The sequence below is a fragment of the Marmota flaviventris genome, chromosome 2, assembly GCF_047511675.1.
Source record: "Marmota flaviventris isolate mMarFla1 chromosome 2, mMarFla1.hap1, whole genome shotgun sequence".
Lineage (NCBI taxonomy): Eukaryota > Metazoa > Chordata > Mammalia > Rodentia > Sciuridae > Marmota > Marmota flaviventris.
In genome coordinates, this window is record NC_092499.1 from 65,860,264 (window position 1) to 65,873,838 (window position 13,575).

Consider the following 13,575-nt stretch of genomic DNA (forward strand, 5'->3'; position numbering starts at 1 on the left):
AAATGTTCTAAAATAATTTTCTTAGTAATTTTTATTTCTATATTATATAGAAATATTATATTATATATTCTATATTATATTCTTATTATAGTAGATTTACCTTTAATTTTCAAAACTACTTGTAATTTTTAAAAAATTTTTTCCAGTTGTAGTTAGACACAATATCTTTATTTATTTTTATGTGGTGCTGAGGATCAAACCCAGTGCCTCACACGTGCGAGGTGTGCGCTCTACAATGAGCTACAGCCCCAACCCTTACTTGTAATTTTGTAAGAGAAAAATAGTAAAAATAGTAAAAGTGAGTCAAAAAATGTTGCAGCATCAAGCCACAGTTTTCAATCATCTCCCACTGACTCTGGGATTCCTCCTCTCCTTCATCCACCAAGAAAGAAATTTTCTTTATAATTTGTTCTCTTCTGTTTTTTTAAATAGGGGATAAATTTGCGTTATCTGTAGGACATCCAATTGATGTTTACTAGACAAACAGATATTACCTTAGAGCAACAATAGCAAACCAAATAGAGCAACTGCCCTAATTTGAAAAGGAACATTCATCCAATATACATGGAATTTATATTTTTGGTATTTTCTGATAAAATACTCATTCATAAAAATGTTCTTCCAAATGAGAAAAAAAATTAAAATGAAAATTGTATAATACGTTTTATTTCGTTGATGGTAAAATAAATGCATCTAAACTTTTCTTTACTCTGTAATGCCAGGGACAAAGTAAATAGTATCTAATATTTACTGAATACTCAACAGTCTATGAATTTTCAGGTACATATTCCATCATTAATAAGCAGTGTAATTCCCCCTTCATTTCAATGTACTCCTCTGTTGCATTAGGGCATTAAAGTAGATTTTAAAAAGTCTTATTCTTATTTTAAAAAAAGCAAATTATGTCCTTTTATATTATTTTTCATTCCAAGAAAGAATAATCTAAAGTTTTACAGACTTGTTTGGGAAATATCTGACCTTTTAATTAAGGTTCTATGAGAGAAGAAAGCTACACAATTTGAACAATATTTATGTTTTCTAGGAAAAATGTGCCAGTCATCCAGGATGTGAACTACAAAGGTGCCAGACTCTTGTCCTGTTCTACTAAAATAGCAGCCACTGTTTTGCTGTGTGATACAACAAATATTTAACATCTCAGACACTAGTTCTCTTGATCTAGCTTATTCTGGCTATGTATGACATTATAATTTGGTAAGTGATTATACTGGGGCTGCAGATAATGTCTATTTTGTACATCTTCTTAAATACTTAAATGCTTCTTTTTAATACCACAAAACAGAAGATAAAGATATCTTTTGCTGTTCTTATCAAATTCTGATCCATACAATAATGATTGTCAATAAGCTGGTTTTAATTTATATAGACACTAATTCCACAGATATTTATTCTGCACATCGACACCAAAATTATGATTTCCTATCATTGTTTCCTTTGTGGAAAAGCTTCAATGAGAGTTTTAATAATAGAAGTCTATTTTAAGCCAGATAGCTTTTGATAAAAACTTTGCAAGAGATAGTGCAAAATCAGAGTTGAAAAGGAGGAAAGGAAGGAAAAGAGGAACCCTACACATCACTCTTTTTACTTTGAAGATACCTAACCTATTAATCAAAAGCTATATTTTAACAGAGGTAAACCTGGCATCATTTCTCTTTTCCTCTTTCTCTCCCCTTCCCTTTCTTTTTTAACTATTTATTTTTATTAGTTGTTCAAAACATTACAAAGCTCTTGACATATCATATTTCATACATTTGATTCAAGTGGATTATGAACTCCCATCTTTACCCCGTATACAGATTGCAGAATCACATCTGTTACACATCCATGTTTTTACATACTGCCATACTAGTGTATGTTGTATTCTGCTGCCCTTCCTATCCTCTACTATTCCCCCCTCTCCTCCCCTCCCCTCCCATCTTCTCTCTCTACCCCATCTACTGTAATTCATTTCTCTCGTTTTTTTCCTTTCCCCTCACTTCCTCTTATATGTAATTTTGTATAACAATGAGGGTCTCCTTCCATTTCCATGCAATTTCCCTTCTCTGTCCCTTTCCCTCCCACCTCTCATCCCTATTTAATGGTAATCTTCTTCTCATGCTCTTCCTCCCTGCTCTGTTCTTAGTTGCCCTCCTTATATCAAAGAAGACATTTGGCATTTGTTTTTTAGGGATTGGCTAGCTTCACTTAGCATAATCTGCTCTAATGTCATCTATTTCCCTGCAAATGCCATGATTTTGTCATTTTTTAGTACTGAGTAATACTCCATTGTGTATAAATGCCACATTTTTTAATCCATTCATCTATTGAAGGGCATCTAGCTTGGTTCCATAGTCTAGCTATTGTGAATTGTGCTGCTATGAACATCGATGTAGCTGTATCCCTATAGTATGCTCTTTTAAGGTCTTTGGGGAATAGTCCGAGAAGGGGAATAGCTGGGTCAAATGGTGGTTCCATTCCCAGCTTTCCCAGGAATCTCCATACTGCTTTCCAAATTGGCCGCACCAATTTGCATTCCCACCAGCAATGTACAAGTGTACCCTTTTCCCCACATCCTTGCCAGCACTTCTTGTTGTTTGACTTCATAATGACTGCCATTCTTACTGGAGTGAGATGGTATCTTAGGGTGGTTTTAATTTGCATTTCTCTGACTGCTAGAGATGGTGAGCATTTTTTCGTGTACTTCTCTGAGAAGTGTCTGTTCAGGTCCTTGGCCCATTTGTTGATTGGGTTATTTGTTTCCTTATTGTTTAATTTTTTGAGTTCTTTGTATACTCTGGATATTAGGGCTCTATCTTAAGTGTGAGGAGTAAAAATTTGTTCCCAAGATGTAGGCTCCCTATTTACCTCTCTTATTGTTTCTCTTGCTGAGAAAAAACTTTTTAGTTTGAGTAAGTCCCATTTGTTGATTCTTGTTTTTAACTCTTGTGCTATGGGTGTCCTATTAAGGAATTTGGAGCCCGACCCCACAATATATAGATTAGAGCCAACTTTTTCTTCTATCAGACGCAGAGTCTCTGTTTTCTTATCAAGCTCCTTGATCCATTTTGAGTTAATTTTTGTGCATGGCGAGAGAAAGGGATTCAGATTCATTTTGTTGCATACGGATTTCCTGTTTTCCCAGTATCATTTGTTGAAGATGCTATCCTTTCTCCATTGCATGCTTTTAGCCCCTTTATCAAATATAAGATAGTTGTAATTTTGTGGATTGGTCTCTGTGTCCTCTATTCTGTACCATTGGTCCACCCACCTGTTTTGGTACCAGTACCATGCTGTTTTTGTTACTATTGCTCTGTAGTATAGTTTGAAGTCTGGTATTGCTATACCGCCTGATTCACTCTTCCTGCTTAGAATTGCTTTTGCTATTCTGGGTCTTTTATTTTTCCATATGAATTTCATGATTGCTTTATCTATTTCTACAAGAAATGCCGTTGGGATTTTGATTGGCATTGCATTAAACCTACAGAGAACTTTTGGTAATATCACCATTTTGATGATGTTAGTTCTGCCTATCCATGAACAGGGTATATTTTTCCATCTTCTAAGATCTTCTTCTATTTCTCTCTTTAGGGTTCTTGTAGTTTTCATTGTATAAATCTTTCACCTCTTTTGTTAGGTTGATTCCCAAGTATTTTTTTTTTTTTTTGAGGATATTGTGAATGGGGTGGTTGTCCTCATTTCCATTTCAGAAGATTTGTCGCTGATGTACAGGAATGCCTTTGATTTATGTGTGTTGATTTTATATCTTGCCACTTTGCTGAATTCATTTATTAGCTCTAGTAGTTTCTTTGTAGAACCTTTTGGGTCTTCTAAGTATAGGATCATGTCACCACAAATAGTGATAATTTAAGTTCTTCTTTTCCTATTTTTATGCCTTTAATTTCTTTCGTCTGTCTAATTGCTCTGGCCAGTATTTCGAGAACTATACTGAATAGAAGTGGTGAGAGAGGGCATCCCTGTCTTGTTCCAGATTTTAGAGGGATTACCTTCAGTTTTTCTCCATTCAGAATGATGCTAGCCTGAGGCTTAGCATGGATAGCTTTTACAATGTTAAGGTAAGTTCCTGTTATTCCTAGTTTTTCTAGTATTTTGAACACAAAGGGATGCTGTACTTTGTCAAATGCTTTTTCTGCATCTATCGAGATGATCATATGGTTCTTATCTTTAAGTCTATTGATGTGGTGAATAACATTTATTGATATCCCTATATTGAACCAGCCTTGCATCCCAGGGATGAATCCTACTTGATCATGGTGCACAATTTTTTTTTATGTTTTTGTATCCGATTCGCCAGAATTTTATTGAGAATTTTTGCATCTAGGTTCATTAGAGATATTGGTCTGTAGTTTTCTTTCTTTGAAGTGTCTTTGTCTAGTTTCGGAATCAGGGTGATGTTGGCCTCATAGAATGAATTTGGAAGAGCTCCCTCTTTTTCTATTTCCTGAAATAACTTGAGAAGTATTGGTATTAATTCTTTAAAGGTTTTGTAAAACTCCGCTGTATACCCATCCAGTCCTGGGCTTTTCTTGGTTGGTAGTCTTTTGATGGCTTCTTCTATTTCCTTGATTGATATTGGTCTGTTTAAATTGTGTGTATCTGGGGCTGGGGATGTGGCTCAAGCGGTAGCGGGCTCGCCTGGCATGCGTGCGGCCCAGGTTCGATCCTCAGCACCACATACAAACAAAGATGTTGTGTCCGCCGAAAACTAAAGTAAATATTAAAAAATTCTCTCTCTCTCAAAAAAATAAATAAATAGTGTGTATCCTCCTGACTCAATCTGGGCAAATCATATGATTTAAGAAATTTATCGATGTCTTCACTATCTTCTATTTTATTGGAATATAGGGTTTCAAAATAATTTCTAATTATCTTCTGTATTTCTGTAGCGTCTGTTGTGATATCACCTTTTTCATCCCGTATGTTAGTAATTTGATTTCTCTCTTCTTCTCTTCGTTAGCATGGTTAAGGGTCTGTCGATCTTATTTATTTTTTCGAAGAACCAACTTTTAGTTTTGTCAATTTTTTCAATAGTTTCTTTTGTTTCAATTTCGTTGATTTCCACTCTGATTTTAATTATTTCTTGCCTTCTGCTGCATTTGCTGTTGTTTTGCTCTTCCTTTTCTAGGGTTTTGAGATGAAGTGTGAGCTCATTTATTTGTTGGTTTTTTTCTTTTTTTGAGGAATGAACTCCAGGCAATGAATTTCCCTCTTAAAACTGCTTTTCATTGTGTCCCACAGATTTCGATATGCGGTGTCTGTATTTTCATTTATCTCTAAGAATTTTTTGATTTCCTCCTTTATGTCTTCTGTAACCCACGGATCATTCAGTAACATATTGTTCATTTTCCAAGTGATGTAGGATTTTTCCTTCCTTCTTTTATCATTGATTTCCAGTTTCATTCCATTATGATCAGATAAGATGCATAGTATTATCTCCACACCTTTATATTTACTAAGGGTTGCCCTATGGCACAATATATGGTCTATTTTTGAGAAGGATCCATGTGCTGCTGAGAAAAAAGTATATCCTCTTGATGATGGTTGATATATTCTATATATGTCGGTTAAGTCTAGGTTATTGATTGTGTTATTGAGTTCTATAGTTCTTTATTCAACTTTTGTTTGGAGGATCTGTCCAATGGTAAGAGAGGTGTGTTGAAGTCACCCATAATTATTGTGTTGTGGTCTATTTGATTCTTGAACTTGAGGAGAGTTTGTTTTATAAACGTTGCAGCACCATTATTTGGTGCATAAATATTGATAATTGTTATGTCTTGTTGGTGAATGGTTCCTTTTAACAGTATATATTGCCCTTCCTTATCCCTTTTGATTAACTTTGTCTTGAAGTCAATTTCTAATTTAAGTGGCTCCTAAGACTGCTCACAATGAATCTATATTTTCCCAGAAACCTCTAATAGATATTTCCTTGATATTCAGATTAACCAGTCTTTTATTCTAAATAATGAAGGCGAGAGTTAGCCACTGAAGCGCAAGTAAATGCATTCTTATGCTGGAGCAATCTGTGTTCTAAATTAATTACTTCAATATTCTGATTATGCAGAAAATATCAAAATTAGTATCAACATAACACTTAGATTCATTTTATATATTGAAGATATGGGTTTTCTTTTAGAGAATTCCAGACTGCATGAATAGAGGAAATGTTGATAAAATGTATCAACCTTTGATATTCATTTTTTTAGATATTTATTTTTTAGTTATAGCTGGACATAATACCTTTATTTTATTTATTTATTTATTTTATGTGGTGCTGAGGTTCAAACCCAGGGTCTCACATGTGCGAGGCAAGTGCTCTACTGCTGAGCCACAGTCCCAGCCCCTTGACATTCATTCTTAAAAGACAAAAGTTATTTATTCAGGAAGGATACATTATAAATTTTTAAGTAAGGGATATTCCAACCCTCCTCTGTTTGCAGAGCTACTTTTGAACTTCAGGGATTATTTACAGGAGAGATATATGGAAAGGAAAAGTGCACAGAGAATCAGACTGTTCAAATTCAGAGAATAACTTTTTTTTTTTTTCATTTCTCTTTCTACAAATTGCAAGCAGAAGGAAGGTTGCAGATGCAGCATCAACTTCAATATGTTCCATAAAGAATAAGGGGAAAACATAGAATAATAGCCAAAATACAAAGCATGCCTATGATGAAATATTGAGAAAAAAACGAAATGGTGTTCTTTCTTAAACCATTATGCTTTTATAAAGATAAAGAATAATCAGTAGGAATAGTTCAGGCTTCCCTGTTAATGAAGCACTTTAAAGTTTATCATTTTAAAGTTTGAGATATAATTCATATACTATCAGTTCATTTATGTTTACAACTGGATGATTTTCAGTATATCTGCAGTTATGTAATTATCACCATAAACACTTTAAAAAACATTTTTATCACCCCCACCAGAACAACCTGGGACTGATTAGCAATCATTCCCATTCTCTCCCAAATCCCCACCCCTAAATGTAAGGAACCACCAATCTATATTCTATTTCTATAAATTTATCTATTCTAGATATTTCATATAAATGAACCAATACATGGTCTTTTGACTGGTTTCTTTAACATGGAATAACTTTTTCAAGTTCATTCATGTTGTAGCGTGTATACTTATTATAGACTTTTTTATTATCAAATAGTACCCCAATGTGTGTATAAATCAAACTGTTTTACATTTATCAGTTGATGGATATCTAGGATTTTCTACTTTCTGGCTGCTATGAATATACATATACAAGTTCTTCTGTGAATATGTTTTCATTTCTCTTGGATATATACCAAAGAGTGAAATTGCTGGGTTTCTAAGGTAAATGAAGGCCATCCTTTCACAGAGCTCAATAAATGTCTAACATACAGCAATACACTCTAAGACTTATACACACTTTATAAAAGAACTATTTCTCCTACACTAAGTTAAATAAACCTACTTATAACTTGAGAAAAAGACAAAGTTCAATGTTCAGTGTTAGACAAAGCTCAATTTTCAAAAAAATTATGAAACAGAAATTATTTTCTTTTAATTTTAAAAAGATTCAGAGTTTCAGTTTGAAATGTTCATTATTTTATATTTATTTAAATATAAATAATGAATTGGCCTTTTTTACTTGAGTGTAAGAAATATTCACAGTGAAATTTCTGATATAGATAAGTAATAATAATCAAGGAACAATAAATAATGGACATTTAAAAAATCACTTACTACTGTTTCCTTGGCTGGAGGAGGCTTCATCTGTTGACTGGGAATCAGAACAAATGTCAAAGTACCATGCATATCAGACTATAATGAAAAGATAAAGTGATTGTTAAAATCCATATTTATGAAAATCATCCCATAATATTATGATCAATATTTCCCAAACTGGACTATTCTGGAACTCCTCCATAGTCTTATATGCAAATGTCCATAATTTCCAGATGCCTTGTGTGTGTCATCTACTGTTTTTTTTTTTTTAACTATATAGAGTTTTACTGCTAGGTTCCCTATTATTGCCTAACACTGACTGCTTCATTCAGCAGAAGCCTTCATTCACCTCCAAACTTGACAGGAATCATTATAACTTCTGGTACCTAAGCAGCGGGAGCATTGCTCAATCTATAAAGTTAGTCAATAAAAAGGGTTAAAAATAATGATCAGAAGGCACTTTGCACCAGGCATGGTGGTGCATGCCAGTAATCCCAGAAGTTTGGGAGGCTGAGGCAGGAGGATTTCAAGTGTAAAGCCAGCCTCAACAATTTAGTAAGGACCTAAGCAACTTAACAGAGCCCCGTCTCTAAATAAAACATAAAAACAGGAATGTGGCTCAATGTTTAAGCACCCCTGGGTTCAACCCATAGTACCAAAAAAAAAAAAAAAAGAAAAGAAAGAAATTCTAAGTCTAACAACAACAACAAAAACCCAATTTCTTTAAAAAAAAAAAAAAATATTTATTTATATATCTTTAGGTTTTTTTTTTTTTTTTAAGGTGGGCACATTATTTTGTTTTTATGTGGTGCTGAGGATCAAACTCAGTGCCTCAGGCATGCTAGGCGAGCACTCTACCACTGAGCACCAACCCCAGCCCCCCAAAACTTAGTTTCTTAAGAGCTATCAATTATTCTTCACCTGTATGAACTTACCAACAAGTCAAAAACCTCATTGACATCTTTCCCCCTAATTTCAATGCCATTAATCTCCAGAACTTCATCTCCTTCATGTAAGAGACCACTTTTCTCTGCAGCACCTCCTTTCACTATCCGGCTAATGATGACAGAATCCATTTCATTACGAACTGTGGCACCCTAAAAAACAACAACACCACCACCTAATTTAAACACAGAAATGCAATTTTTTAAATTAAGAATTTCATCTTTAAATTCTAATTTTTTCTTTTCAACAATACTAGCCTTCAATTATCTTGAGAAAAAATTTACTCACATAACTAGAGTAATAATTGTAATTAGATTTGAAAGCTGACTATTTTCTCCACAATAGTTTCTGCTTTAGAAACAATTAGAATTCTGAAATCAAGCAAACTTTTGAAGCATACAATAGCAGAAAAAAGCACTTGCTTTAAAAAAGTGTGAAGATCTATAATCATATTTGTTGTCTTCATGCTGATCCTATTCAAATTGTTTTAGTACATGTAGGCATGATTAATGAACATGACTTTTAACTACAAAGAGCTTTTTAACATTCAAAACATGATGAAGAGGTGAACTCCAATCTGGTTGATTATGCAAAGGTTAATTATTGAAGCTGCATTCAATTAATATTAAAATGTATTACATGGGCTGGGGCTGGGGCTCAGTGGTAGAGCACTTGCCTGGCATGAATGAGGCCCTGGGTTTGATCCTTAGCACCACATAGAAACAAACAAACCAACAAAAGAACTATTGACAACTAAAAAATATTTTTTAAAAATGTACTACACATAAATATTAGTATACAAATTGGAAGCACAACTGAAAAATTGTGTGCTCAAAAACTGAAAGTAAAATATAAAGAATAAAATTTGTTCTGCTAGACTTTTTTTTTATTTAAACATTTTCTCATGACTTTTCCAATTTGTATTCTCTTGGTGGAAGAACTACTTACATAAATTCCTATAAAACCACATTCCTTATATCAAGACACAATCTGAGACACAGGGATTAAAGAATATTTCTCTGATTATAAAGGGAAGATATGTAAGGCAATAATAACAGTCTGAGAAAAGAGATTTGAAAAGTTTTACTTCTAAAAACTGTAAGACAAATAGTAAGGAATATATACTTTCTTTAAAAAATTATTTATTTATTCTAATTAGGTATATATGAAAGCAGAATGCATTTTGATTCACTGTATACAATTGCAGTGTAGCGTCTCACCATGCATAGTCATACATGTACCTAGGGGTAATGATGTCCTTCTCACTGCACCATCTTTCTTGCCCCCATGCCTCCTCCCCTCTGCCCAATCACAGTTCCTCCATTTTTCCCATGCCTCCGACCCCCCAATTATAGATCAGCATCTACTTATCAAAAAACATTCGGCCTTTGGTTTTTTGGGATTGACTTACTTCACCTAGCATGACATTCTCCAACTCCATCCATTTACCTACAAATGCCATGATTTTATCTCTTTAAACACTGAGTAATATCCACTGTGTATATATGCCACAGTTTCTTTATCCATTCATCTACCGAAGGGCATCTAGGTTAGTTCCACAATTTAGCTATGGTGAATTGAGCTGCTATAAACATTGTTGTGGCTTCATTACTATAGTATGCTGATTTTAAGTCCTTTGGGTATAGACCAAGGGGTGGGATAGCTGGGTCAAAAGCTGGTTCCATTCCAAGTTTTCTAAGGAATCTCCATACTGCTTTCCAGATTGGCTGTACCAATTTGCAGTCCCACCAGCAATGTATGAGTGTGTCTTTCTCCCCACATCCTCACCAACACTTATGGTTGTTTGCATTCTTGATAACTGCCATTCTGATTGGTGTGAGATGAAATCTTAAAGAGTAGTTTTGATTTGCGTTTCTCTAATTACTAGAGATGTCGAACATTTTTTCATATATTTGTTGATCAACTGTATATCTTCTTCTAAGAAGTATTTGTTCAGCTCTTTAGACCATTTATTGATTGGGTTGTTTGTTTTCTGGTGTTAAGGTTTTTTAAATTCTTTATATATCCTGGAGATTAGTGCTCTATCTGAGGTGCGTATGGCAAAAATTTTCTACCAAAATGTAGGCTCTCTCTTCACCTCGCTGATTGTTTCTTTTGCTGAGAAGCAGCTTTTTAGTTTGAAACCATTCCATTTGTTGATTCTTGATTTATTTCTTGTGCTTTAAGAGTCTTGATAAGGAAGTCAGGGCCTAATCTGATGTGATGAAGATTTGAGCCTACTTTTCCCTCTATTAGGCACAGGATCTCTGGACTAATTCCTAGGTCCTTGATCCACTTTGAGTTCTGTGCAGGTGAGAAGTAGGGGTTTAGTTTCATTTTGCTGCATATGACTTTCCAGTTTTCCTAACACCATTTGTTGAAGAGGCTATCTTTTCTCCAATGTATGTTTTTGGTTAGTATGAGATAATTATATTTATATGGGTTTGTTTCCGTGTCTTCTATTCTGTACCATTGGTCTACATGCCTATTTTGGTGCCAATACCATGCTCTTTTTGTTACAACAGCCGTGAAGTATAGTTTAAGGTCTGGTATTGTGATGCCATCTGCTTCACTCTTCTTGCTAAGGACTGCTTTGTCTATTCCAGGTCTCTTATTTTTCCAAATGAATTTCATGATTGCTTTTTCTATTCTAAGGAATGATTTAATTGGAATTAAATTTTAATTGGAATCACAATGAATCTGTATAGCGCTTGGGGTAGTATGGCCATTTTGCCAATATTAATTTTGACTCTCCAAGAGCATGGAAGATCTTTCCATCCTCTAAGGTCTTCTTCAATTTCTTTCTTTAGTGTTCTGTAGTTTCCATTGTAGACATCATTAACCTCTTTTATTAAATTGATTCCCAAGTTTTCTTTTTCTTTTTTTTTTTTTTGATGCTAATGTGAATGGGGTACTTTTCCTAATTTGTCTTTCAGAGGATTCATCACTGATGTATAGAAATGCATTTGATTTATAGGTATTGATTTATATCCTGCTACTTTTCTGAATTCATTTATTAATTCTAGAAGTTTTCTGGTAGAATTTTTTGGATCCTCTAAGTATAGAATCATGTTGTCAGCAAATAACAATAGTGTGAATTCTTCTTTTCCTATTCGTATCCCTTTTAAAAATTTTTTTAGCTGTCAATAGATTTTCCCTCCCTCCCTCCCTTTGTGGTGCTGAGGATAGAACCCAGGGCCTCACACACTCCAGGAAAGTGCTCTACCATTCAGCCACTACCCCAGCCCTCTTTCTTTTCTTCTTCTTTTTTTAATATATATTTTTTTAGTTGTACATGGACACAGTACCTTTATTTATTTTCATATGGTGCTGAGGATCGAACCCTGTGCCTCACACGTGCTAGGCAGCACTCCAACACTGAGCTACAGCCCCAACCCAAATTTCCTTTGTTTGTCTAACTGCTCTGGCTAGAGTTTTAAGGACTATGTTCAATAGAAGTGGTGAAAGAGGGCATCCATGTCTTGTTCCAGTTTTTAGAAGGAAGAATTTTTCCAATTCTTCTCTGTTCAGAATGATGATGGCCTTGGGTATAGTATAAAAAGCTTTTATAATGTTGAGGTATATTCCTACTATCCCTAGTTTTTCTTGTGTTTCAAACATGAAAGGGTGCTATATTTTGTCAAATGCTCTCTCTGCATCAATTGATATAATCATGATTCTTATCTTTAAATCTACTGATGTGATGAATTACATTTATAGATTTCCACATATGGAACCAACTTTGCATCCCTGGAATGAACCCAACTTGATCATGGTGCACTATTTGTTTTAATGTTTTTATATGAGATTTGCCAGAATTTTATTGAGAATTTCTGCATCTATGTTCATCAGGGATATTGGTCTGAATTTTTTTTTCCTTGATGTGTCTCTGCCTCGTTTTGGTATCAGGATGATACTAGCTTCATAGAATGAGTTTGGAAGGGTTCCCTCCTTTTCTATTTCATGGAATAATTTGAGAAGTATTGGTATTAATTCTTCTTTGCAGGTCTTATAGAACTCTGTTGTGAATCCATCCGGTCATGGGCTTTTCTTGGTTGGTAGGCATTTGATGGTGTCTTCTATTTCCTTTCTTGAAATTAATTTGTTTACATTGTGTATGACCTCTTGACTCAGTTTGGGTTTATCATATGCCTCTAGAAATTTATCGATGTCTTCAAGGTTTTCTATTTTACTGGAGTATAAATTTTCAAAATAGTTCCTAATTGTCTTCTGTATTTCAATATTTCAATATGTTGTGATATTTCCTTTTCATCACAAATTTTAGAAATTTGAAATTTCTCCTTTTTGTTAGGGTAGCTAAGGGTTTGTCAATTTTATTTATTTTTTCAAAGAACCAACTTTTTGTTTTGTCAATTTTTAAAATTGTTTCTTTTGTTTCAATTTCATTTTCTGCCCTGGTTTAAATTATTTCCTGTCTTCTACTACTTTTGGTGTTGGTTTGTTATTCTTTTTCTAGGGCATTGAGATACAATGTCAGGTCCTTTTTTTTTTTTGGTTGACTTTTTCTTCTTTTAATGAATGAGCTTAATGCAATGAACTTTTTTCTTAGCACTGCCTTCATAGTGTTCCAGAAATTCTGATAAGTTGTATCAGAGTTCTCCCTGACCTCTAAGAATTTTTTTTTATCTGCTCCCTAATATCTTCTATTATCCAGGCATCATTCAATATTGTATTGTTTAGTCTCCAGGTGTTGGAGTAGCTCCTATTTTTTATATTATCATTGATTTCTAATTTCATTCCATGAATGCAGGGTAGTATCTTTACTTTTTTATATTTGCTAAGACTTGCTTTGTGGCATAACATATGATCTAGTTTGGAGAAGGATCCATGTGCTGCGGAGAAGAAAGTTATTTGCTCGTTGATGGATAGAATATACTATATATGCCTGTTAAATCT

General features: G+C 34.0%; 1 protein-coding gene across 3 annotated transcripts in view; it reads right to left on the bottom strand.

The window, feature by feature from the left end:
- The window catches only part of Pals1 (protein associated with LIN7 1, MAGUK p55 family member), a 91,457-nt gene that overhangs the window by 21,716 nt on the left and 56,166 nt on the right, over nt 1-13,575 (bottom strand). For all 3 annotated transcript variants that reach the window (XM_071607950.1, XM_027929499.3, XM_071607951.1), the window contains 2 exons: nt 8,649-8,810; nt 7,732-7,809 (listed from right to left, as the gene is read on the bottom strand). In XM_071607950.1, coding sequence (XP_071464051.1) covers nt 7,732-7,809; nt 8,649-8,810 — 240 coding nt within the window. The remainder of the gene's footprint in view (nt 1-7,731; nt 7,810-8,648; nt 8,811-13,575) is intronic.